At 51.5% G+C, this 27,129-nt stretch overlaps 1 protein-coding gene across 4 annotated transcripts; it reads right to left on the reverse strand.

Annotated features, from left to right (window-relative positions):
* ASMT (acetylserotonin O-methyltransferase) lies at positions 1-27,129 on the reverse strand. Of its 4 annotated transcripts, XM_063805012.1 has the most exons (11): positions 26,669-27,129; positions 26,290-26,422; positions 17,862-18,036; positions 16,863-16,992; positions 14,366-14,434; positions 11,928-12,046; positions 8,105-8,187; position 7,781; positions 7,582-7,722; positions 3,875-3,997; positions 1-282 (listed from the first exon to the last, which is right to left on the reverse strand). In XM_063805012.1, the coding sequence occupies exons 2-11, from the start codon at positions 26,356-26,358 to the stop codon at positions 71-73; spliced, it is 1,122 nt and encodes a 373-aa protein (XP_063661082.1). In that variant the 5' UTR covers positions 26,359-26,422; positions 26,669-27,129; the 3' UTR covers positions 1-70. The 4 variants fall into 4 exon arrangements, with proteins under 4 accessions (XP_063661082.1, XP_016799628.1, XP_016799627.1 ...); XM_016944139.2 differs by lacking the exons at position 7,781; positions 8,105-8,187; XM_016944138.3 differs by lacking the exons at position 7,781; positions 8,105-8,187; positions 26,669-27,129 and having other exon boundaries at positions 26,290-26,570.

Below are 27,129 nucleotides of genomic sequence, written 5' to 3' on the forward strand. Positions count from 1 at the left end.
CACTGGAGGTACATCTCTTTATTATTATGTCTTGTGTGCTTTGACGTTAGTTCCAGGTCACAAGAAAAAGTTATTTCCTGGCTAAAATGGCATCATAAATGGCTCCTGTTTTCTTAAACTGGAAGTCTCTGAAGCCAGCAGAAGAGAGGAGCATGTGGTACTGGGTGGGGGTCCTCTCCTGCCCTTCCGTCTGCACGAGCATGTTCAGAGAGTAGAGCTGCGTGAGGAGAGGACCTCGCCTGTCTTCATCCAGGAGGCTTTCAATTACCAGAATGCCACCACCTAGAAAGGGAGGGGCACAGTCCACAACACACACAAACACACAGACAGACTGTGCCAAAGTCCCAGTGAACCATAAGGACAGCCAGACCTCAGAGGACATTCAGGGCACTGTCCCCATCACACACTCAGAGGCTGTGCCCACGTCCTCATGGATCATCAGGATGGGTGAACCTCACAGGACGCTGGGACACTGTCCCCATCACACACATAGAGGCTGTGCCCATGTCCTCATGAACCATCAGGATGGATGGACCTCACAGGAGAACTGGGACACCGTCCCCATCACACACACACAGAGGCTGTGCCCACATCCTCATGGGCCATCAGGATGGATGGACCTCATAGGACACTGGGACGCTATCCCCATTACACACAGAGGCTGCGCCCATGTCCTCATGAACCATCAGGATGGGTGGACCTCACAGGACACTGGGACACTGTCCCCATCATACACACAGAGGTTGTGCCCATGTCCTCATGGACCATCAGGATGCATGGACCTCAAAGGACACTGGGACACTGTCCCCATCACACACACACAGGCTGTGTGCACATCATCATGAAGCATCAGGATGGGTGGACCTCACAGGACACTGTCCCTATCACACACACAGAGGCCGTGCCCAAGTCCTCATGAACCATAAAGATGGGTGGACCTCACAGGAGAGCTGGAGCACTGTCCTTATCACACACAGAGAGGCTGTGCCCACATCCTCATGGGCCATCAGGATGGATGGACCTCACAGGACACTGGGACGCTATCCCCATTACACACAGAGGCTGTGCCCACGTCCTCATGAACCATCAGGATGGGTGGACCTCACAGGACACTGGGACACTGTCCCCATCACACACAAAGAGGTTGTGCCCACATCCTCATGGACCATCAGGATTGATGGACCTCACAGGAGAGCTGGGACACTGTCCCTATCACACACAGAGGCTGTGCCCACGTCGTCATGAACCATCAGGATGGGTGGACCTCACAGGACACTGGAACACTGTCCCCATCACACACACAGAGGCTGTGTCCACATCCTCATGGATCATCAGGATGGGTGGACCTCACAGGAGAGCTGGGACATGGTCCCTATCTCACACCCAGAGGCTGTGCCCACATCCTCATGAACCATCAGGAGGGATGGACCTCACAGGACACTGGGACACTGTCCCCATCACACACACAGAGGCTGTGTCCACATCCTCATGGATCATCAGGATGGGAGGACCTCACAGGAGAGCTGGGACATGGTCCCTATCTCACACCACAGAGGCTGTGCCCACATCCTCATGTGCCATCAGGATGGATGGACCTCACAGGAGAGCTGGGACACAGTCCCTATCTCACACACAGAGGCTGTGCCCACATCCTCATGTGCTATCAGGATGGATGGACCTCACAGGACACTGGGACACTGTCCCCATCATACACAGAGGCTGTGCCCACGTCCTCATGAAGCATCAGGATGGGTGGACCTCACAGGAGAGCTGGGACATGGTCCCTATCTCACACACAGAGGCTGTGCCCACGTCCTCATGGACCATCAGGATGGATGGACCTCACAGGACACTGGGACACTGTCCCCATTACACACAGAGGCTGTGCCCACATCCTCATGTGCCATCAGGATGGATGGACCTCACAGGAGAGCTGGGACACTGTACCCATCACACACAGAGGCTGTGCCCACGTCGTCATGAACCATCAGGATGGGTGGACCTCACAGGACACTGGGACACTGTCCCCATCTCACACATAGAGGCCATGCCCAAGTCCTCATGAACCGTCAAGATGGGTGGACCTCACAGGAGAGCTGGAACACTGTCCTCCTTATCACACACAGAGAGGCTGTGCCCATGTCCTCATGGACCATCAGGATGGGTGGACCTCACAGGAGAACTGGGACACTGTCCCCATCTCACACAGAGAGGCTGTGTCCATGTACTCATGGACCACCAGGATGGGTGGACCTCACAGGACACTGAGACACTGTCCCCATCACACACACAGAGGCTGTGCCCACATCCTCATGAACCATCAGGATGGGTGGACCTCACAGGAGAACTGGGACACTGTCCCCAACACACACACAGAGGCTGTGCTCACGTCCTCATGAACCATCAGGATGGATGGACCTCACAGGAGAGCTGGGACACTGTCCCCATCACACACAGAGCGACCGTGTCCACGTCCTCATGGATCATCAGGATAGGTGGACCTCACAGGACACTGGGACACTGTCCCCTCACACACACAGAGGCTGTGCCCACATCCTCATGGATCATCAGGATGGGTGGACCTCACAGGACACTGGGACACTGTCCCCTCACACACACAGAGGCTGTGCCCACGTCCTCATGGACCATCAGGATGGGTGGACCTCACAGGAGAGCTGGGACACTGTCCCTATCTCATACACAGAGGCTGTGCCCATGTCCTCATGAAGCATCAGGATGGGTGGACCTCACAGGAGAGCTGTGACATGGTCCCTATCTCACACACAGAGGCTGTGCCCACATCCTCATGGACCATCAGGATGGATGGACCTCACAGGACACTGGGACACTGTCCCCATTACACACAGAGGCTGTGCCCGCATCCTCATGTGCCATCAGGATGGATGGACCTCACAGGAGAGCTGGGACACTGTCCCCATCACACACAGAGGCTGTGCCCACGTCCTCATGAACCATCAGGATGGGTGGACCTCACAGGACACTGGGACACTGTCTCCATCACACACACAGAGGCTGTGTCCACATCCTCATGGATCATCAGGATGGGTGGACCTCACAGGAGAACTGGGACACTGTCCCCATCACACACACACACAGAGGCTGTGCCCACATCCTCATGGACCATCAGGATGGGTGGACCTCACAGGACGCTGGGACACTGTCCCCATCACACACAGAGGCTGTGCCCACGTCGTCATGAACCATCAGGATGGGTGGACCTCACAGGACACTGGGACACTGTCCCCATCACACACACAGAGGCTGTGTCCACATCCTCATGGATCATCAGGATGGGTGGACCTCACAGGAGAGCTGGGACACAGTCCCTATCTCACACACAGAGGCTGTGCCCACATCCTCATGTGCTATCAGGATGGATGGACCTCACAGGACACTGGGACACTGTCCCCATCATACACAGAGGCTGTGCCCACGTCCTCATGTGCCATCAGGATGGATGGACCTCCCAGGACACTGGGACACTGTCCCCATCATACACAGAGGCTGTGCCCACGTCCTCATGAAGCATCAGGATGGGTGGACCTCAGAAGTCAGTGGGGCACTGTCCTCATCACACACACAAATACTAGCCTCATTCTGAAAGAATTTCACCAAAGTGAGGCCACTGAAGTTTCAGAGGACCTTTCACTTTTTCCATCTTTATGTGGTTTTATCAATAGAATAGAAATTAGGACCCTATTTATTGCAGGTCGTTATCTAAAAGGAAAGCCATATTGGGCAGGATGTCTACCCTTACCTGTGGGATGATTTCAGTGCCTGCCTTCTAAATGTGACTCGTAAAATTCTGCCCCGTGTCACAAGCGCACGCTGAAATGCAAAACCCACAACTTACCTGGCTTGCAAGTGTGGTAGATCCTCTCCAGCAGGTGTGAGCACTTTCCGTCTGCCCAGTCATGGAGGACCCTGGCCAGGATGTACAGATCAGCTTCCGGAAGAGGGTCTTTAAAGAAATCCCCTGGAACACAGGGCAGGCACCCCGAGGTCAGCCTGCTATCCAATCCCATTTGACTAAACCTATTCTGGGCACAAAAGGTCACCTGGATGGGTCATGCCTTTCCCAGGTCTTCCAGGCTAGTCACCTGCAGACCTAGCCTCAGAAAACAAAAAGGCTTAGGAGAAAGATAAGAAAATACTGAGGTCGGGCGCGGTGGCTCACGCCTGTAATCCTAGCACTTTGGGAGGTGGAGGTGGGCAGATCACGAGGTCAGGAGATCAAGACCATCCTGGCTAACACGGTGAAACCCTGTCTCTACTAAAAATACAAAAATATTAGCCGGGCGTGATGGCAGGTGCCTGTAGTCCCAGCTACTTGGGAGGCTGAGGCAGGAGAATGGCTTGAACCCGGGAGGCGGAGCTTGCAGTGAGCCCAGATCGCGCCACTGCACTCCAGCCTGGGCAACAGAGCGAGACTCCATCTCAAAAAAAAAAAAAAAAATACCGAACGATAAGTGTGGCCTCTTTCTCTCCTTCTCCTTTAAAAAAAATCATAATATGGTTTCTTTCTTTTTGTTTTTGTTTGTTTGTTTGTTTATTTGTTTGAGATGGACTTTTGCTCTTGTTGCCCAGGCTGGAGTGCAAGGGCCTGATCTCGGCTCACCGCAACCTCCACCTCCTGGTTGCAAGCGATTTTCCTGCCTAAGCCTCCTGAGTAGCTGGGATTACAGGCACACGCCACCACGCCCGGCTAATTTTTGTATTTTTAGTAGAGACGGGATTGCTCCATGTTGCTGAGGCTGGTCTCGAACTCCCAACCTGAGGTGATCCGCCTGCCTCGGCCTCCCAAAGTGCTGGGATTACAGGCATGAGCCGCTGTGCCCGGCCCATGTTCTTTCTTTCTTTCTGATGTCCCCTGCAAAAGCACTGCTGCTGATATCACCCAAAGCCGTGGATTCCAGGAGTCCCTGGGAATTCGGTCAGCAGCTCCTAACTGATGAGTTGAACTGAACCTACAGTCAAGACCTGTTCTCCAGATTTAAAGTAAATACGCAAGACTGACCCTTTATGTGTGTGCGATGTGAAACACTCAAGTCTTGTCATAGTTTTCCTGCAAAATGATAAGGTGCCAATCTTGGGCAAGATCTTGGTGAGCTCTGTGCAGTGAAGAGTTAACTCAGGCCAGGCGCGGTGGCTCACTCCTGTAATCCCAGCACTTTGGGGGGCCGAGGCAGGTGGATCACAAAGTCGGGAGTTCAAGACCAGCCTGGCCAAGATGGTGAAACCCCATCCCTACTAAAAATACAAAAATTGGCCGGGCATGGTGGTGGGCGCCTGTAATCTCAGCTACTCGGGCGGATGAGGCAGAGAATTGCTTGAACCCAGGAGGCGGAGGTTGCAGTGAGCCAAGATCACGCCACTGCACTCCAGCCTGGGCAACAGAGTGAGACTCTATCTCAAAAAAAAAAAAAAAAAAAAAAAGGCTGGGCTCAGTGGCTCACACCTGTAATCCCAGCACTTTGGGAACCAAGGTGGGGGGCAGACCACAAGGTCAGGAGATCGAGACCATCCTGGCTAACACGGTGAAACCCCATCTCTACTAAAAATACAAAAAAAAAAAAAATTAGCTGGGTGTGGTGGCGGGTGCCTGTAGTCCCAGCTACTCGGGAGGCTGAGGCAGGAGAATGGCATGAACCCGGGAGGTGGAGCTTGCAGTGAGCCGAGATTGCACCACTGCACTCCAGCCTTGGTGACAGAGCGAGACTCTGTCTCAAAAAAAAAAAAAAAAAAGCATTAACTCAGGCCAGGCGCGGTGGCTCACTCCTGTAATCCCCAGCACTTTGGGAGGCCGAGGCAGGTGGATCACGAGGTCAGGAATTCAAGACCAGCCTGGCCGAGATAGTGAAACCCTGTCTCTACTAAAAATACAAAAAATTAGCCAGGCATGGTGATAGGCACCTGTAAAATCTCAGCTACTTAGGAGGCTGAGGCAAAAAATTGCTTGAACCTGGGAGGCAGAGGTTGCAGTGAGCTTGGATCACGCCACTGCACTCTAGCCTGGGTGACAGAGTGAGACTCCGTCTCAAAAAAAAAAAAAAAAGGGAGGTTAACTCAGCAGGCCTGTGTTGTCCAAACCCTCCACATTCTAAAGAGAGGATTGGCACTTAATTGGCAACTGTAATCTCTAAGAACGTCCTACCTCACAAGGGTATCTTTGTTCAGCTGGGTCTCTGGGCCACCCAGGATAGTCTGTACTAACAGTGGGATTTAGTATAGGATCACCTGGGGAAGTCTGGAAGAGGTGAAGATTGGAGTCAGCCATGCAGGGTGTCTGCCATGTCTGTGTAACCAGTCTCCAAGAAAATCCTTGGATGTCAGGGATTGCGGAGGCTCTCCAGGCTGGCAGTGAGTGGTGTGTGTTGTCAAACCTTGTTGTTGGCGGAATTAATTGCTGTCCACAGCTCCACTGGGAGAAGACAACAAGAAGCTCACGTGTGGTTTGTCCCAAACTCTATCCCATGCTCCTTTCTCCTTTGCTGATATGCATCTGTATTCTTTCATTGTTGTAAATATAACTATGTGTATGATGGCTCTTCTGAGCTCCGTGTGTCCTTCTGGTGAATTATTGAACCTGAAGATAGTCGTGGAGACCCTGGCCACACCCTTCACTGCAGAAATGATATGACTGGCTGGGTGCGGTGGCTCACGCCTGTAATCCCAGCACTTTGGGAGGCCGAGGCGGGCAGATCTCCTGAGGTCACGAGTTCGAGACCAGCCTGGTCAACATGGTGAAACCCCATCTCTACTAAAAATACAAAAAAAGGCCAGGGGCGGTGGCTCATGCCTGTCATCCCAGCACTTTGGGAGGCTGAGGCAGGCGGATCACCTGAGGTCAAGAGTTCAAGACCAGCCTGGCCAACATGGTGAAACCCCATCTCTACTAAAAATACAAAAAGGCTGGGTGTGGTGGCTCACACCTCTAATCCCGGCACTTTGGGAGGCCAAGGCGGGCGGATCACACGGTCAGGAGACTGAGACCAGCCTGGCTAACACAGTGAAACTCCGCCTCTACTAAAAATATAAAAGATTAGCCAGGTGTGGTGGTGGGTGCCTGTAGTCCCAGCTACTTGGGAGGCTGAGGCAGGAGAATGGTGTGAACCCGGGAGGCGGAGCTTGAAGGGAGCCGAGATCTGTCACCACACTCCAGCCTGGGCAACAGAGTGAGACTCCATCTCAAAAAAAAAAAAAAATTAGCTGGATGTGGTGGTGCATGCCTGTAATCCCAGCTACTCGGGAGGCTGAGGCAGGAGAATTGCTTGAACCCAGGAGGTGGAGGTTGCAGTGAGCTGAGATTGCACCACTGCACTCCAGCCTGGGCGACAAAGCAAGACTCTGTATCAAAAATAATAATAATAATAATTGTAAGAAAACTGTATATCTACACCCAGCTTTCCATCCATCATGAATAACAGACAGTGTGCAGATGAGGGTGTTTCTGGGGGTGAGAAGAAAACCACATCACGTCTTCTTCATTTCCCAGAAACATCCAGTCCCCCTGGGGAAGCCGTGAGACACATCTCTGCTTCCCCACAGACACAAACACACCTTCCTGGAAGTCAATGTGTTCTTCCTCCTGGAATGAGAAGTGCTGCTTTGCCGTCCACACCACTTCTGGGATGTCAAAAACGGTGATCTTACATCCAGGGTACAGAGACATGCATTCCTTAGCCAGAGCTCCAGCCCCACCTGGAAGGGGACACAGCCTGTTTGACCCTCAGAGATGAACCTGAGAGACATCGCTCACCCTCCACACACCATGGACTCCACACACCACACTCCATGAAGGGTCCAACCCAGGAACTTGGGTCCTTCCGCCATGTCTGGGCTTTTTTCTTTTTCTTTTTATTATGCTTTAAGTTCTAGGGTACATGTGCACAATGTGCAGGTTTGTTACATATGTATCCATGTGCCATGGTGGTTTGCTGCACCCATCGACTCGTCATTTACATTAGGTATTTGTCCTAATGCTCTCCCTCCCCCAGCCTCCCAGCCCCCCAGGCCCTAAGAGACCCCGGTGTGTGATGTCCCCCTCCCTGTGTCCATGTGTTCTCATTGTTCAGTTCCCAACTATGAGTGAGAACACGCGGTGTTTGGTTTTCTGTCCTTGCGATAGTTTGCTGAGAATGATGGTTTCCAGCTTTATCCATGTCCCTGCAAAGGACATGAACGCATCCTTTTATTTATTAATTAATTTATTTTTGAGACGGAGTCTGGCTCTGTCGCCCAGGCTGGAGTGCAGTGGCGCGATCTCTGCTCACTGCAAGCTCTGCCTCCCGGGTTCATGCCATTCTCCTGCCTCAGCCTCCCGAGTAGCTGGGACTACAGATGCCCGCCACCATGCCCGGCTAATTTTTTTTTTTTTTTTTAGTAGAGATGGGGTTTCTCCGTCTTAGCCAGGATGGTCTCGATCTCCTGACCTCATGATCCGCCCGCCTCGGCCTCCCAAAGTGCCGGGATTACAGGCGTGAGCCATTGTGCCTGGCCTCTCTCCCCTTTCTTTTTTTTTTTGTTTTTTTTGTTTTTTTGAGATGGAGTCTGGCTCTGTCACCCAGGCTGGAGTGCAGTGGCACGATTTCCGCTCACTGCAAGCTCTGCCTCCCGGGTTCACACCATTCTCCTGCCTCAGCCTCCCCAGTAGCTGAGACTACAGGCGCCCACCACCACGCCCAGCTAATTTTTTTTTTGTATTTTTAGTAGAGACAGGGTTTCTCCATGTTAGCCAGGATGGTCTCGATCTCCTGACCTCGTGATCCGCCCCTCTCGGCCTCCCAAAGTGCTGGGATGACAGGCGTGAGCCACCGCGCCCGGCCGAACTCATCCTTTTTTATCCACCATGTCTGATCTTGATGGCGACGTGATTATCTACAGGCCCCTGAGTTCAGGTGGTCTTTCCGGCTGGGCTGACCCAAGCTCCAAGCTTCCATATGGCCACGCACTTAACTGTGTGTTCTTGAAGCCGGCACACCTGTCCAGCCAAGGGCGGCCAACAGCTAAGAGAAGGACGTAATAACAAGCCCCATTCAGAGGCCCCGGTGAGTTGTGCACACAAAATCCATCGTGGGCCACAGAGACTTCCAGCCCCATGCTCCTTGTCCATTATTTCTGTGGAAAGTCAGTGTTTTTATTTATTTTGAGATGGAGTCTCACTCCGATACCAGGCTGGAGTGCAGTGGCGCGATCTCAGCTCACTGCAACCTTCACTTCCCGGGTACAAGCGATTCTCCTGCCTCAGCCTCCTGAGTACCTGGGATGACAGGCACCTACCGTCATGCCTGGCTAAGTTTTTGTATTTTTAGTAGAGACCGGGTTTCACCATGTTGGTCAGACTGGTCTCGAACTCCTGACCTTGGGATCTGCCCGCCTTGGCCTCCCAAAGTGCTGGGATTACAGGCATGAGCCACCGCGCCCAGCCTTTTTTTTTTTTTTTTTTTTGTATTTTTAGTAGAGATGGGGTTTCACCATGTTGACCAGGCTGGTCTCGAACTTCTGACCTTGGGATCTGCCCGCCTCGGCCTCCCAAAGTGCTGGGATTACAGGCATGAGCCACCGTGCCCAGCCTTTTTTTGTATTTTTAGTAGAGACGGGGTTTCACCATGTTGACCAGGCTGATCTCGAACTCCTGACCTCAGGAGATCCACCCGCCTCGGCCTCCCAAAGTGCTGGGATTACAGGAGTGAGCCACCGCGCCCGCTCTGCTTGTTCATTATTTTCTTCCCAAGCTGCTCCCCAGGCAGGGGGATCCTGAACTCTATCTATCCCTGCTCACAGTGACTAAAAGTAATAAACTTGGAGAAGCTCCTCACTCTGCAAAGGGCCTTCTACCAGCCAGGAGCTGTTCTGAGTGATCCACTGAGTCACAGGAGGGAGATAGGGTGGGTGGATCTCGGCCCAGAGTGTGACAGCCCTGTGGGGTAGAGGAGGTGCTTAAGGGGTGAGCTCGGGGTTGGGGATTTGTATTCGAAAAGCAAGCTCAGCCTGGGTGCGGTGGCTCATGCCTGTAATCCCACCACTCACTCTGGGAGGCCGAGGCAGGAGGACTGCATGAAACTGGAGTCTGACACCAGCCAGGGCAACATAGGGAGACTCGTTCTCTACAAAAAAGTTTCAAAATGAGCTCGGCGCGGTGGCTCATGCCTGCCATCCCGGCACTTTGGGAGGCGGAGGCGGGTGGATCACGAGGTCAGGAGATCGAGACCATCCTGGCTAACACGGAGAAACCCCGTCTCTACTAAAAAAAAACAAAAAATTAGCTGGGCGTGGTGGCGGGCGCCTGTAGTCCCAGCTACTCAGGAGGCTGAGGCAGGAGAATGGCATGAACCCAGGAGGCAGAGCTTGCAGTGAGCGGAGATTGCACCACTGTACTCCAGCCTGGGTGACAGAGCGAGACTCCGTCTCAAACAAAAAAAATAAATAAATAAAAGTAAATAAATAAATAAATAAATAAATAAATAAATAAAACAAGCTCAGCTCAGCCTGGGTGTGGTGGCTTACGCCTGTAATCCCAGCACTTTTGGAGGCTGAGGCAGCAGGATTGCATGAGCCTAGGAGTCTGAGACCAGCCAGGGCAACGTAGAGAGACTCAGGCTCTACAGAAAAGTTTTAAAACGAGCTAGGTGTGGCGGCAGTCATCTGTAGTCCCAGCTACTTGGGAAGCTGAGGTGGGAGGACCACTTGAGCCTGAGAGTCTGAGGCTGCAGTGAGCTATCATCACACCGTTGCACTCAAGCCTGGGTGACAAACAGGACCCTCTCTCAAAAACTAAAAACAAAACCGAGGCGGGTGGATCATGAGGTCAGGAGTTCGAGACCAGCCTGGCCAACATGGCAAAACCCCGTCTCTATTAAGAAATACAAAAATTAGCCTGACAGAGTGGTGCGCACCCGTAATCCCACCTACTCGGGAGGCTGGGGCAGGAGAATCGCTTGAACCCGGGAGGCGGAGGTTGCCGTGAGCCAAGATCGTGCCACTGCACTCCAGTCTGGGCGAGAGAGCGACACTTCATCTCAAAAAAAAAATAATTAGCCTGGTGTGGTGGCAGTTGCCTGTAATCCCAGCTACTCGGGAGGCTGAGGCAGGAGAATCGCTTGAATCTGGGAGGCAGACGTTGCAGTGAGCCGAGATCATGCCACTGCACTCCAGCCTGGGCAATAGAGCAAGATTCCATCTTTAAAAAAGAAAAGAAAAAGAAACGTGTGCTCGCAGAGGAGATGTTTGCTGACTCTAGGAAGTGCCCAGTGCTGGGAGGAATGATTCGTGTAAGACCAGTAAGGCCGCACATGTCAAAGCATCAGAATGCAGAAAATAAAAGACATGAATAACACATTCCCCATACAGAATAGGAGACACAGCTCCGAGGTTTTTGGGGTGGGGGTTACTTACCAAGCATCGGAATGCAGAAAATAAAAGATATACTGGGCCGGGCATGGTGGCTCACGCCTGTCATCCCAGCACTTTGGGAGGCCGAGGTGGGCAGATCACAAGGTCAAGAGATCGAGACCAGCCTGGCCAAGATGGTGAAACTCCGTCTCTACTAAAAATACAAAAAATTAGCCGGGTGTGGCAGCTTACACCTGTAGTCCCAGCTACTCTGGAGGTTGAGGCAGGAGAATTGCTTGAACCCGGGAGGTGGTGGTTGCAGTGAGCTGAGATCGTGCCACTGCACTCCAGCCTGGGTGACAGAGCGAGACTCCATCTCAAAAAAAAAAAAAAAAAAAAAAAAAAGACATTGCTAACACACTCTCCATAGAGAACAGGAGACACAGCTCTGAGGTTTTTGGGGCGGGGGGTACTTACGAAGCATCAGAATTGAGAAAATAAAAGGCATTTATAACACATTCCCCATACAGAACAGAAGCCACACATCAGAGGTATTAGGGGTGAGGGGTACTTACCACCGAGGTCACACATAAGTGGGAACACTGAGAGGTCAAAGGCGGTCAGCACGCTTCTCCCGTTGACGCTCCAGACCTCCTGCAGAGCTTGCATGAACTGTAGCCGCTCGCCGTCGGACCTGGCGTGCAAAACCACGCTTGTGAAGATGGTGAGGATCCGGGGAAGCGCCCAGAGCAAGGGTGTACATAACCCCCGCTGAGAACGGAGCTATACCCCACAGGTGCACCTGGGAGGCTTGCATTTGTGAAACGGAACAGGAAGTCATTCGGGATGGGGGAACCATAGGTCAGCCAGCAAAGTGTACCCAGCTCTGGGAAACCTGGAGTTGATTCAGAACGGACGATTGTTCTCTGGATGGGAAGGGATTTCTATCTGAAGAGGAGTTTAGATGTTTTCTAAGAGGAAAGTCAATAATATGCTCCCCCATCCACAGAGCTCAGCTCCAGAGGACAAATCCAGGAAGGGGGTTGGAGGTCCACACATCCTGGGGAAGAGGCTAGAGAAAAGGCAGGAACTAGGAAGGGAGGCAGGTGAGATGGAGCCAAGAAGGATAGGTGGACACAGAGGCGGACAGGGCTCCGGTGTTGGAAGCATTTCCTGCTCCTCCTCCCCACAGCTCCCTCTCTCCTCCTGTCCTCTCTGCAGAGCCGGCTGTAGGGGTTTGCCTCAGAGTAGCGAGGGCTGAAAAATTGCCTCTTAGGTACCAGGGTCACTATTCAGGTGACGGGCACACTAAAAGCCTAGGCTGCAAGGTGCAACATGTAAGCATGGAAGACACGGGTACCTGTGCCCACTAACCAGATACATATATTCACATATACATACACATTATATATATATATATATAAAGAAAGGAAGGAAGGAAGAAAGAAAGAAAGGAAGGAAGGAAGGAAGAAAGAAAGAAATAAGGGAGGGAGGGAGGGAGGGAAGGAAGGAAGGAAAGAAGGAAGGAAGGAAGGGATGGGTGACGTAGGGAGGAAAGGAGAGACGGTGGGTCAGAGGGATGGAAGGAAGGACCAATGGACAGAGGGACGGAAGGAAGGGAGGGAGGGAAGGAGAGAGGGTGGGAGGGAGGGAAGGAAGGTAGAGAAAAGAGAGCAAGCAAGAAAGATAAAAAGAAAGAGAGGAAGGAAGGAAGGCAGGAGAAAGAAGGAAAGAGAGAAAGAGAGAGAGAGAAAGAAAGAGAGAAAAGGGGGAAAGGAAAGCAGACCGAGGAGAAGAGAGGAGGAGAAAAGGAGGGGAAATACGGGGCATGAAAACAGAGAAGACGAGAGAAAGGAGAAGACGGGAGAGGAGAAGGAGAGAGGCAGGTGAAGGGAGGGGAAGGGAGACGTGGAAATGAAAAGAGAGGAGAGAAGGGAAGAGAAAGAAAGGAGGAAACAGAGGAGAAAGGCAGAAGAAAAGAGGAGAAAGGATGAAAGGGGATGGGAGGGAAAAGGAGAGGAGAGGAAAGGAGAGAGGGAAGAAGACAGAGGAGACAAGAGAGGGAAGATGGGAGAGAGGAGGGGGAAGATGGAGAGGAAAAGAGAGGAGAGAAGAGAAGAGAAGGAAAAGGAGAGAAAGAGAGGAGGATGGAAGAGGAAAAGAGAGGGAACAGGACAGAAGGAGAAGAGAGGGGAGGGGAGGAGAGGTTGGGGGGCAGGCGAACCACTCAGGCATCCCCTCGTCCTTCATACCCTTCCCTACTCCATGCCTCAGCCAGATGGAACACTGGACGGGCCCATCAATTCACCTCCATCTGGGAATTCTAGGCAAGAGCTTCGGGCAAAGGCCAAAGCTGTGTCCACATCACGAAGCAAAGTGAAGAGCTGAGGTCTCACCTGGCCTCACCTTCACCTCTGACCAAATCAAAAACTGGGCCTCTATTTTCTTTTTTTTTTTTTTTTTCAGATGGAGTTTCACTCTTGTTGCCCAGGCTGGAGTGCAATGGTGCGATCTCAGATCACCGCAACCTCCGCCTCCCGGGTTCAAGCAGTTCTCCTGCCTCAGCCTCCCGAGTAGCTGGGATTACAGGCGTCCGCCGCCACGCCCGGCTAATTTTTGTATTTTTAGTAGAGACGGGGTTTCACCCTGTTGGCCAGGCTGGTCTTGAACTCCTGACCTCAGGTGATCCACCTGCCTCGGCCTCCCAAATTTCTGGGATGATAGATGTGAGCCACCGCGCCCGGGGCGTGCCTCCATTTTCTACATAAACACTGAGTTTGTGAGTAGTCCTTTGGAAGGAAGGGTCAGGTTGCACCTCCTCAGGAATCTGATCAATTTAAACATCAGACGAGCAACATCTGCGGTAGTAGTGGGGGCAGGGGATGTTATTTTAAATTAAATGGCAACTTCCTCCTGGGTTGTGCCATTTGAGTAAATGGATTGGGTTTCCTAAGTCCTTTAAAAATAAACAGAATCTTATCTGAGTTGTTGGTTTCAAAGTGATGGGTGTTACCTGTAGATGGCCGTAAAAAGCTCTTCAGCGGGAACGCCAAACGTCTCCAGGTACTGGTTCCTTCCTTCTCTAAGAAAAGAGAGAGAAGGCTGATTTTCATTTCATTTCATTTCATTTCAGCTCTGTCACCCAGGCTGGAGTGCAGTGGCATGATCTCGGCTCACTGCAACCTCCGCCTCCTGGGTTCAAGCAATTATCCTGCCTCAGCCTCCCGAGTAGCTGGGATTACAGGCGCCTGCCACCACCATGCCTGGCTAATTTTTGTACTTTTAGTAGAGACAGGGTTTCGCTGTTGTTCAGGCTGGTCTCGAACTTGTGACCTCAGGTGATCCACCTGCCTCAGCCTCCCAAAGTGCTGGGATTACAGGCGTGAGCCACCACACTCGGCCTTATTTTATTTTATGAGATGGAGTCTCGCTGTGTCGCCCAGGCTGGAGTGCAATGGCACGATCTTGGCTCACTGTAATCTCCGCCTCCCGGGTTCAAGCGATTTTCCTACCTCAGCCTCCCGAGTAGCTGGGATTACAGGCATCTGCCACCGTGCCTGGCTAATTTTTGTACTTTTTAGTACAGATGGGGTTTCACCATGTTGGTCAGGCTGGTCTTGAACTCGTGACCTCAGGTGATCCCCCTGCCTTGGCCTCCCAAAGTGCTGGGATTACAGGCGTGAGCCACCGCGCCTGGCCAGCTGTTGCTTAATTGTTTAAACCTGAGGACTTAATTGTTACACCTGACCTTTTTCTTCCTTGCCCAAATTCTTATCTAAGGGGCCTGGGGAGTTATGCTCTATAACTATAACGTCTTGTGAGATGGGTTTTATTTAACCCTATATTACGTGGCTCACTTTCCAACCTGACTCTGGCATAACAACACATCACAGATAAAGAAGAAAATCAAAGGCTGGGCGTGGTGCCTCACACCTGTAATCCTAACACTCTGGGAGGCCAAGACGGGGGCAGATAGCCTGAGCTCAGGAGTTGGAGACCAGCCTCAAAGACAGGGTGAAACCCCGTCTCTACTAAAACACAAACAATCAGCCAGGTGTGGTGGATGCCTATACTCCCAGCTACTGGGGAGGCTGAGGCAGGTGAATCACTTAAACCCAGGAGGCGGAGGTTGCAGTGAGTCGAGATCATACCACTGCACTCCAGCCTGGGCAACAAAACAAAACTCTGTTTCAAAAAAAAAAAAGGAAATAAAAATATTTTAGCCCCAAACATGTTCTCTTTGCCATAGCTTGAAATACTCCTGTAAAGCTACCTGTTGTGGAGAAAATCTACGTTCTGGAGAGAATCTTTTCCTTCCTTTTTTCTGATCCAGGAGAGAACCAAGTCAGATAGGCAACAGTAACAGTCTATTCTTTCTGAAGCCTGCTACCTGGAGATTTCATCTACATAATAAGAATTTGGTCTCCACAACCCCCTATGTTAACCCAGACACCCCTATTTTTTTTTTTTTTTTTTTGAGACAGTCTCGCTCTGTCGCCCAGGCTGGAGTGCAGTGGTGTGATCTTGGCTCACTGCAAGCTCCACCTCCTGGGTTCACACCATTTTCCTGCCTCAGCCTCTCCGAGTAGCTGGGACTACAGGCACCTGCCACCACGCCGGGCTAATTTTTTGTATTTTTAGTAGAGACGGGGTTTCACCGTGTTAGCCAGGATGGTCTCGATCTCCTGACCTCGTGATCCATCCACCTCAGCCTCCCAAAGTGCTGGGATGACAGGCATGGGCTACCGCGCCCGGCCACCCAGACACTCCTTTCTATTGAGTCCAGCTCTTCTCTCTCTCTCTCTCTCTTTCCTTCTTTCTGAGACAGAGTTTTTGCTCTGTTGCCCAGGCTGCAGTACAGTGGCACAATCCGCTCATTGCAGCCTCTGCCTTCTGGGTTCAAGCAGTTCTCCCACCTTAGCCTCCTGAGTAGCTGGGACTACAGGTGCCTGCCACCATGTAGGTGGGCAGATCACGAGGTCAGGAGATGGAGACCAGCCTGGCTAACACGGTGAAACCCCGTCTCTACCAAAAACACAAAAAATTAGTCGGGCGTGGTGGCGGGTTCCTGTAGTCCCAGCTACTTGGGAGGCTGAGGCAGGAGAATGGCGTGAACCTGGGAGGCATAGCTTGCAATGAGCCGAGATGGCGCCACTGCACTCCAGCCTGGGTGACAGAGTAAGACTCCATCTCAAAAGAAAAGAAAAGAAAAGAAAAGAAAAAACAAAGAAAAAGAAACCTTCCCTTTCACCTCCTCCAGTGCCGCTTCACCAGCCCCTGGGGGTAGTCCTGAGACTTGGTCACCGCCTGGATGCAGCCCCCACCTCCCAGCATCTGCCTGGGTGCAGCCCCCACCTCCCAGCATGCGCCTGGAGGCAGCCACCTCTTCCCAGCATCTGCGTGGCTGCAGCCCCCACCTCCCAGCATCTGCCTGGGTGCAGCCCCCTCTTCCCAGCATCTGCCTGGGTGCAGCCCCCACCTCCCAGCATCTGCCTGGGGGCAGCCCCCACCTCACGGCGTCTGCCAGGTGGCCCCAGCACCGGTAGCTGGTCCTGCCCATGTACTTCAGCATGCTGCATTGTGACGTCGGGCTGACCGTGGTCAGGTAGTCGCTGGACAGCTCCGTGTTTCGATAGGAAGCTGAAACACACACAAAAAAACAGGGAAAAAGCAGTGAGATTCCGAGTTCCTGCCGGCGGACGCTCCCCAGCTCGGCAACATCGTGATTTCAACATGATTACAAGCCCATCTCTTTTTTAGAGATGGGGTCTTCCTCTTGCCTTGTACAGCTGGAGCCTTCTGTGGAAGGCGCAAAGGTGACCTGGGGCGGCTAGCACCCCCGTCGGGTTCGGTTTGTACAAATCCCCATCGGGAGTTTGGGTGCAGCAAGTACACAGGCAGATGAGCCACGAGAGGAAACGTACGTTACATTCCACAGAATGTCTAAAATAACTTATTGAGGCCGGGCGTGGTGGCTCACACCTGTAATCTCAGCGCTTAGGGAGGCCGAGGCGGGTGGATCACCTGAGGTCAGGAGCTCTAGACCAGCCTGGCCAACGTGACGAAATCCTGTCTCTACTAAAAATACGTGGCCCAGGCTGGTCTCGAACTCCTGGACTCAAGGAATCCCCCAGCCTGGGTCTCACACTCTGGCAGCTTTGACGTCCCCAGGGCAGAGGTCGGTAGCTGCCACAAAAACCACACGACCCCCAAACCTGCAAATACAGATGGAGTCTCGCTCTGTTGCCCAGGCTGGAGTGCAGTGGCACGATCTCGGCTCACTGCAACCTCTGCCTCCCGGGTTCACGCCATTCTCCCGCCTCAGCCTCCTGAGTAGCTGGGACGACAGGTGCACGCCACCACACCCGGCTAATTTTTTGTATTTTTTTTAGTTGAGACGGGGTTTCACTGTGTGAGCCACGATGGAGACTGTTTCACTTTTTACAGAACACGTGGGCTGCAGAGGGTGTCTATGTAAAATGCCTCCTTCAAAACGCCCGTGTCCTTACCTTTTCCTCCTCTCGTCTCCACTTTCAGCAGCTTCAGGGACACACAGATGTCCAGCAGCAGCTCTGTCCCATGGGCGCTGGCCCCCACACCTGCAGCCACTGCCGCCACGTCCAGGGGCCCTGGGGCCTCGGCGAGAAGGTCAAACACGCCCAGCTCGCAGGCGGCGAAGAGAACCTTGGAGCAGGAGCGGAAATAAAAGGTCAGTGCTCAGCCTCCTGGGAACCACAGTCTTAGAAACACCCCATACCATGGCAGGCTGGGGAGGAAGGCATTGTTTTATTTACATTCTTATTCATTTATTTATTTATTTTTGGGACAGAGTCAAATGAGATTGCACCACTATGGAAAACAGTCGTATTTATTTATTTATTTATTTTTATTAATTAATTTATTTATTTATTTATTTTGAGTTGAAGTCTCACTGTATCGCCCAGGCTGGAGGGCAGTGGCGCGGTCTTGGCTCACCGCAACCTCTGCCTCCCGGCTTCACGCCATTCTCCTGCCTCAGCCTCCCGAGTGGCTGGGATTACAGGCCTGTTCCACCACGCCTGGCTAATTTTTGTGTTTTTAGTAAAGATGGGGTTTCACCATGTTGGCCAGGCTGGTCTCGAACTTCTGACCTCGTGATCTGCCAGCCTCGGCCTCCCAAAGTGCTGGGACGACAGGCGTGAGCCGTTGCGCCTGGCCCCACCCTGTTTTCCATAGCGGTGCAACCTCATTGAAAAATGCCTCCGGGCTGGGTGCATTAACTCACACCTATAATCCCTGCGCTTTGGGAGGTGGGTGGATCACCTGAGGTCAGGAGTTTGAGACCAGCCTGGCCAACATGGTGAAACCCCATCTCTACTAAAAATACAAAAATTAGCCGGGTGTGGTGGCTCATGCCTGTAATCCCAGCTACTTGGGAGGCTGAGGCAGGAGAATCGCTTGAACCTGCTAAGCAGAGGTTGCAGTGACCCGAGATCGCACCACTGCACTCCAAGCCTGGGTGACAGAGTAAGACTCTGTCTCAAAAAGAGAGACAGAGGACCGGGCATGGTGGCTCACGCCTGTAATCCCAGCACTTTGGGAGGCCGAGGAGGGTAGATCACTTGAGGTCAGGAGTTTGAGACCAGCCTGGCCAACATGGTGAAACTCCGTCTCTACTAAAAATACAAAAATTAGCCAGGCATGGTGGTGCGCACCTGTAGTCCCAGCTACTCGGGAGGCTGAGGCAGGAGAATGGTGTAAACCCGGGAGGCAGAGGTTGCAGTGAGCCAAGATCGCACCACTGCACTCCAGCCTGGGCTGGATAGAGTGAGACTCCGTCTCAAAAAAAATAAATAGGCCGGGTGCGGTGGCTCACGCCTGTCATCCCAGCACTTTGGGAGGCCCAGGCAGGTGAAGCAACTGAGGCTGTGAGTTCGTGACCAGCCTGACCAACGTGGAGAAACCCCGTCTCTACTAAAAATACAAAATTAGCCGGGTGTGGTGGTGCATGCCTGTAATCCCAGCTACTCGGGAGGCTGAGGCAGGAGAATCACTTGCACCCGGGAGGCAGAGGTTGTGGTGAGCCGAGATTGTGCCATTGCACTCCAGCCTGGGCAACAAGAGCGAAACTCTGTCTCAATAGATAAATAAATAAATACATATAAAAATAAAATAAAGCAGTAATCAGGTAATGCCTTCAAATAATACACAAACTATAAAAAATGAATAAATCAGCCAGGCGTGGTAGCTCACGCCTGTAATCCCAACATTCTGGGAGGCCGAGGTGGACGGATCACCTGAGGTCAGGAGTTCAAGGCTAACCTGGCCAACATGGTGAAACCCCATCTCTACTAAAAAGTATAAAAATTAGCTGGGCATGGTGGTGTGAGCCTGTAGTCCCAGCTACTGGGGAGGGTGAGGCAGGAGAATTGCTTGAATCCTGGAGGTGGAGATTGCAGTGAGCCAAGATTGCACCACTGCACTCCAGCCTGGGCAACAGAGCGAGACTCCATCTCAAAAAAAAATAAAACAAGAATAAATCATCCATGCATTTCTTTTCTTGCACACAGCGTTTTGGATGGGTGCCAAGGCTCAGGCAACCTTAGTGATAGGAAGTCATAAACAAACCACAGGGAAAGATGGTTTCTTCAGACCACGTGTCTTCCAGGATACTCACAGTTAGCTTTATTTCAACAGCATGGGGAAAGAAACACAGATTACACCTACCACTATCTTTTTGTTTGTTCTTTTTTTTGAGATGGAGTCTCGCTCTGTCACCCAGGCTGGAGTGCAGCGGTGCAATCTCGGCTCACTGCAACCTACGCCTCCCGCGTTCGAATGATTCTCTTGCCCCAGCCTCCCGAGTAGCTGTGATTACAGGCACGTGCCACCACACCCAGCTAAATTTTTGTATTTTTTTGGTATCTTTATTTATTTGTTTATTATTATTATCATTATTTTTTTGAGACAGAGTCTCGCTCTGTCGCCAGGCTGGAGTGCAGTGGCACGATCGTGCCTCACGGCAACCTCCACCTCCCAGGTTCAAGCCATTCTCCTGCCTCAGCCTCCTGACTAGCTGGGACTACAGGTGCCCGCCACCACGCCCGGCTAATTTTTTGTATTTTTAGTAGAGGCGGGGTTTCACCGTGGTCCCGATCTCCTGACCTCGTGATCTGCCTGCCTCGGTCTCCCAAAGTGTATTAGTTGTTTTTCTTATGAAGGTTGTATTAAGATATATTGTATTCAAGTGGTATTAGCTTTTTTTATTAAACTGTTATCAATTCCTGTTTGGTTAAGGTTGCATTGACTGTTTGTTTCAGTAAGTCTGCATAAAGTTTATTATTCTAAGCTTGTATTAGCTCCTTTTCTATTAAAGCTATATTAGGCCAGGTGCAGTGGCTCACGCCTGTCATCCCAGCACTTTGGGAGGCCGAGGCAGGCAGATTACTTGAGGTCAAGAGTTCGACACCAGCCTGGCCAACATAGTGAAACCCCGTCTCTACTAAAAATACAAAAAGTAGGCATGGTGGTGCACGCCTGTAATCCCACCTGTTCGGGAGGCTGAGGCAGGAGAATCGCCTGAACCCAGGAGGCGGAGGTTGCAGTGAGCTGAGATCACGCCACTGCCCTCCAGCCTGGGCGACAGAGTGAGACTTGGTCTCAAAAAAAAAAAAAAAAAAAAAAAAGCTATATTAATTCTTGTTCTTTAATGTTGTATTGACCTTTTTCTTATCTATTTATTTATTTATTTATTTATTTATTTATTTATTTATTTTGAGACGGAGTCTGGCTCTCTCACCCAGGCTGGAGTGCAGTGGTGCGATCTCGGCTCACTGCAAGCTCCGCCTCCCAGGTTCAAGGGATTCTCCTGCCTCAGTCTCCCGAGTAGCTGAAACTACAGGCGCCCACCACCACGCCCGGCTAATTTTTAAAATATTTTTAGTAGAGACGGGGTTTCACCGTGTTAGCCAGGATGGTCTCAATCTCCTGACCTCCTGATCCACCTTCCTCGGCCTCCCAAAGTGCTGAGATTACAGGCGTGAGCCACCACACCCGGCCCGTATTAACCTTTTTAAATTAGCGTTGTGTTCTGTTTTATTCATTAAAGTTGTATTCATTCCTTTTGGGGTTGTCTCAATTAATTGTTCTTTTAAGGGCATATATTAAATGTTACCTTCTTATGGCTGAGTTCACCCTTGGTGTATGAAAGGTGCATTCACTGTTTCTGTTAAGGGTGCGCTAACTTTGATCTTTTTTTTTTTTTCTGCTCCCAAAGACTTTTTATTATTATTATACTTTAAGTTCTGGGGCACATGTGCAGAACGTGCAGGTTTGTTACATAGGTATACACGTGCCATGGTGGTTTGCTGCACCCATCGACCCATCATCTACATTAGGTATTTGTTCTAATGCTCTCCCTCCCCAGCCCCCACTTTTTTTTTTTTTTTTTTTTTTTTTTGAGACAGCGTCCCGCTCTGCCCCCCAGGCTGGAGTGCAGTGGCATGATCTCGGCTCACTGCAACCTCCACCTCCCGGGTTCACGCCATTCTCCTGCCTCAGCCTCCCGAGTAGCTGGGACTACAGGTGCCCGCCACCACGCCCAGGTAATTTTTGTATTTTTAGTAGAGATGGGGTTTCACCATATTGGCCAGGCTGGTCTCGAACTCCTGACCTTGTGATCCGCCCACCTCGGCCTCCCAAAGTGCTGGGATTACAGGCGTGAGCCACTGTGCCTGGCCAAGGGTATACTAAATGTTATCTTCTTAAGGGGATATTCACTCTTGGTCTGTGAAAGCTGCATTAGCTAATTGTTTCTGTTAAGGGTGTACTAAGTTTGATCCTCTTAAGGTGGTATTAACTCTGCATTAACTCTGGTTCTGTGAAACTTCTGACAACTCCCATGACATGGTATCATGTGCCTTAAAGTGACTGATCTTCCAAGATTTAGAACCCACCAAACCACCTCCCTGAACACCGCTGTGAACCAGCGACAGTCTTTGAATGAGCAGTCAGTAGCCCCAGCAGGAGGCCTGCGGTCAAAGGAGGCAAAGGTAGCAAGTTACTGTTGTCTGGGACAGTAACAGAAATCCCAGCTCTACTAAAAAATAGAAAAATTAGCCAGACATGGTGGCTCATGCCTATAATCCTAGCACTTTGGGAGGCCGAGGCAGGCAGATCGCCCGAGGTCAGGAGTTCGAGACCAGCCTGGCCAACATGATTAAACCCCGTCTCTACCAAAAATACAAAAAATTAGCCGGATGTCAGTGGCTCACGCCTGTCATCCTAGCACTTTGGGAGGCCGAGGCAGGCAGATCACCCGAGGTCAGGAGTTCGAGACCAGCCTGGCCAACATGATGAAACCCCGTCTCTACCAAAAATACAAAAAATTAGCTGGATGTCAGTGGCTCACGCCTGTCATCCCAGCACTTTGGGAGGCCGAGGCAGGCAGATCGCCCGAGGTCAGGAGTTCGAGACCAGCCTGGCCAACATGATGAAACCCTGTCTCTGCCAAAAATACAAAAAATTAGCCAGAGGCGGTAGCTCACACCTGTAATCCTAGCACTTTGGAAGGCCGAGGCAGGCAAATCGCCTGAGGTCAGGAGTTCGACACCAGCCTGGCCAACATGATGAAACCCCATCTCTACCAAAAATACAAAAACTTAGCCGGGCGTGGTGGTGGACGCCTGAAATCCCAGCTACTCAGGAGGCTAAGGCAGGAGAATTGCTTGAACCTGGGAGGGAGAGGTTGCAGTTAGCTGAGATCATGCCACTGCACTCCAGCCTGGGCAACAACAGTGAAACTCCATATCAGAAAAATAAATAAAAATAAAAATAAAAATTAGCCGGGCTTGGTGGCAGGCACCTGTAATCCCAGGTACTCAGGAGGCTGAGGCAGGAGAATCGCTTGAACCCCGTAGGCAGAGGCCGCTCTGCGTACCGGTGGCTGGGGAATAGGTATTTTTAACCCTTGGGGGCCTAGGGGTAAAATTCACGGGCTCTACAAACCAGGAAGGAGAAGAGACTTCACTCTAATTTTCACTACCTCTTCCTAAGATGTGGTATTCCCTTCAACCATGAGCGTACTGGCAAACCACAGCCATGATAGAAGACAGTGTGGGGGCCAGGCATGGTGGCTCACAGCTGTCATCACAGCACTTTAGAGGCCGAGGCGGATCACCTGAGGTTGGGAGTTCGAGCCCAGCCTGACCAACATAGAGAAACCCCGTCTCTACTAAAAATACAAAATTATCTGGGCGTGTTGGAACGCGCCTGTAGTCCCAGCTACTCGGGAGGCTGAGGCAGGAGAATCGCTTGAACCCGGGAGGCAGAGGTTGCAGTGAGCCGAGATCGCGCCACTGCGCTCCAGCCTGGGCGACAAGAGGGAAACTCTGTCTGAAAAGAAAAAAGGAAAAAAAGAAACAAAAAAACCGGTGGCTTGCTGACGGAGAGAAACCACAGATATTTTCAAGTCACATGAGAGCTGTTGCAGACATCTCAAAATACCGTCAGCACACGACCCCCTTTCATGATGATGCTGGTTTTTGGTTTTTGTTCTGAGACAGAGTCTCACTGCGACACCCAGGCTGGAGTGCAGTGGCATCATCTCGGCTCACTGCAACCTCTACCTCCTCCGGGTTCAAGCAATTCTCCTGCCTCAGCCTCCCGAGTAAATGGGATGACAGGTGCCCACCATCATGCCTGGCTAATTTTTATACTTCTAGTAGAGACGGGGTTTCACCATGTTGGCCAGGCTGGTCTTGAACTCCTGACCTCAAGTGATCCGCCCACCTTGGCCCCCCAAAAGTGCTGGGATGACAGGCATGAGCCACCACGCCCTGCCGCTTATTTTTTAAAGAGACTCAGTATTGCTCTGTCATCCAGGCTGGAGTGCAGTGGTGCAATCATAGCTCACTGCAGCCTTCATCTCCTAGTCTTAAGCGATCCTCCCGCCTCAGCCTCCCGAGTAGCTGGGACTACAGGTGTGCACCGCCCCACCTGGCTAATTTTTAAAATATTTTTGGCCAAGCACAGTGGCTCACGCCTGTCATCCCAGCACTTTGGGAGGCCGAGGCGGGCGGATCATGAGGTCAGGAGATCGAGACCATCCTGGCTAACACGGTGAAACCCCGTCTCTACTAAAAATACAAAAAATTAGCCGGGCGTGGTGGCGGGCGCCTGTAGTCCCAGCTACTCAGGAGGCTGAGGCAGGAGAATGGCGTGAACCTGGGAGGTGGAGCTTGCAGTGAGCCGAGATCGTGCCATTGCACTCCAGCCTGGGCGACAGAGCGAGACTGTGTCTCAAAAAGAAAAAAGAATTTGTACAAATGGGGGCTCTCACTATGTTGCCCAGACTGGTCTCGAATTCCTGGGCTAAAGCGATTCCCTCGTTTCGGACCCCCAAACCGTTGGGATGACAGGTGTCACCTCTGAGCCCGGCCATCATTAACCCTTTTCAAGCATAATTCAGGGGCACTTAGTACATTCGTGATGTTGTATAACCAGCACTTCCGCCAGGTTCCAGAACATTTGCATCACCCCAAAAAGGGACACTGTCTCCGTTAAACACTCCCTCCGCAGTCCTGCCCAGCCTCTGCAAACCACCAGTCCACTTTCCACCTCGAAGGATTTGCCTACTCTGGACATCTCATATAAATGAAGTCATACCATATGGGGCCTTTCACGTCAGCCTTCCTTCACTGAGCACGATGTCATTCTGTGAGAAGAAGAAATGAGGCCTTGGGAGGCCGAGGCAGGTGAATCACTTGAGGTCAGGAGTTCAAGACCAGCCTGGCCAACATGGTGAAACCCCATCTCTACTAAAAATACAAAAATTAGCCGGGCATGGTGGTGGGTGCCTGTAATCCCAGATACTCGGGAGGCTGAAGCAGGAGAATAGCCTGAACCCTGGAGGTGGAGGTTGCAGTGAGCCAAGACCGTGCCACTGCACTCCAGCCTGGGTTACAGAGTGAGACTCCATCTCAAAAAAATAAAAAAAAGGAATGAGGTGTTGCTCCTCTACGGGCGAACCCTCAAAACTCACCTCTATGATAAACGCACAGTGTAATTATTTACTGGGTTAATAAACAACCACATATACTACTCCATCACGAAATGTTTTAAAAATTTCAACACTTGCAGTTCAATAAACATTGTCTTGTTTCTAATCCTATGTATTTCATTTTAAGCTTTGTTTCTTTTTTGTTGTTGTTGTTGTTGTTTGTTTGTTTGTTTTTGACACAGAGTCTTGCTGTGTCGCCCAGGCTGGAGTGCAGTGGTGCGATCTCGGCTCACTGCAACCTCCGCCTCCCAGGTTCAAGCAATTCTCCTGCCTCAGCCTCCGGAGTAGCTGGGACTACAGGCACATGTCACCACGCCCGGCTAATTTTTTTTTTGCTTTTTTTGTTTGTTTGTTTGTTTTTGAGATGGAGTTTTGCTCTTGTTGCCCAGGCTGGAGTGCAATGGCGCGATCTCGGCTCACTGCAACCTCCACCTCCCAGGTTCAAGCGATTCTCCTGCCTCAGCCTCCCAAGTAGCTGGGATTATAGGCATGTACCACCAAGCCTGGCTAATTTTGTATTTTTAGTAGAGATGGGGTTTCTCTGTGTGGGTCAGGCTGGTCTCGAACTCCCGACTTCAGGTGATCCACCCGCCTCAGCCTCCCAAAGTGCTGGGATCACAGGTGTGAGCCACCACGCCTGGCCCAATGTACTTACATACATTGATTGATGTCTCATGTCTCTGTAAAATGTATCAAACCAAGCCGTCCCCAGACCACCCTGGACACATGTCCTCAGGAACTCCTGAGGCTACATCGTGGGTGTACGTCTTTCACGGTGGAAAATAAACCTCCGAAAATGATGGAGACTCGTCATTTTTCTTGACTGACACTCACAACAATGGAACGTGAGTGTGATGAATGGAAGTCTATTCCCCATTGTCCCACAGAGCGTATCCTACCTGGGACACCATGAAGCCATTGGCGTAGTCATTAAGGAGGCGATAGGCGTGGTCCTCTGAGGATCCCATCTCGTCTCCAATCCAGCCGTGGCTTCCGGAGCCTCTGGAGCGCTTGCTTCAAGGAGCACAGAGCCTGGCAAGGTGGGGAAGAGCCACCTGCTCACGGCTGCTGCCTGACTCTCCCTGCTGCCTGCCCAGTACTCAAACAAAGACGGATCACTCTAGAAATTTTCATTAACCGTATTAGGGGATCACAAAGCGTGTGGGAATTCCCTGGCTTTCTGGGCGCCCCTCCACAGCCCTAAAATAGTCTGCATCAGGCCCCCCCTGAGCCCTTGACTCATCAGCTGTAGAACTGATCCCAAACCAATATGCTCACCCATCATTAGCACTCATTAATCGTCTTATGGATTGAACAGGTTCTGCATTCATTTCTGGGGGTCGTGCGAATTTCTGCAAACTGGGTGGCTCAAAAAACCAGTTCTCTCACACTTCTGGAGGCTGGAAGTTCAACATCAAGATGCCAGCAGGCCGGACTGGGCAACATAGTGAGACCCTTTTTTTTTTTTTTAGATGGAGTCTCGCTCTGTCATCAGGCTGGAGTGCGGTGGCACCATCTCAGCTCACTGCAACCTCTGCCTCCTGGGTTCAAGCGATTCTCCTGCCTCAGCCTCTCGAGTGGCTGGGACTATAGGCGCACACCACCACACCTGGCTAATTTTTGTATTTGTAGTAGAGACAGGGTTTCACCATGTTGGCCAGGCTGGTTTCCAACTCCTGACCTCAGGTGATCCGTCCACCTCAGCCTCCCAAAGTGCTGGGAAGACAGGCATGAGCCAA

This window comes from Pan troglodytes, chromosome Y (genome assembly GCF_028858775.2).
Source record: "Pan troglodytes isolate AG18354 chromosome Y, NHGRI_mPanTro3-v2.0_pri, whole genome shotgun sequence".
Classification (NCBI taxonomy): domain Eukaryota; kingdom Metazoa; phylum Chordata; class Mammalia; order Primates; family Hominidae; genus Pan; species Pan troglodytes.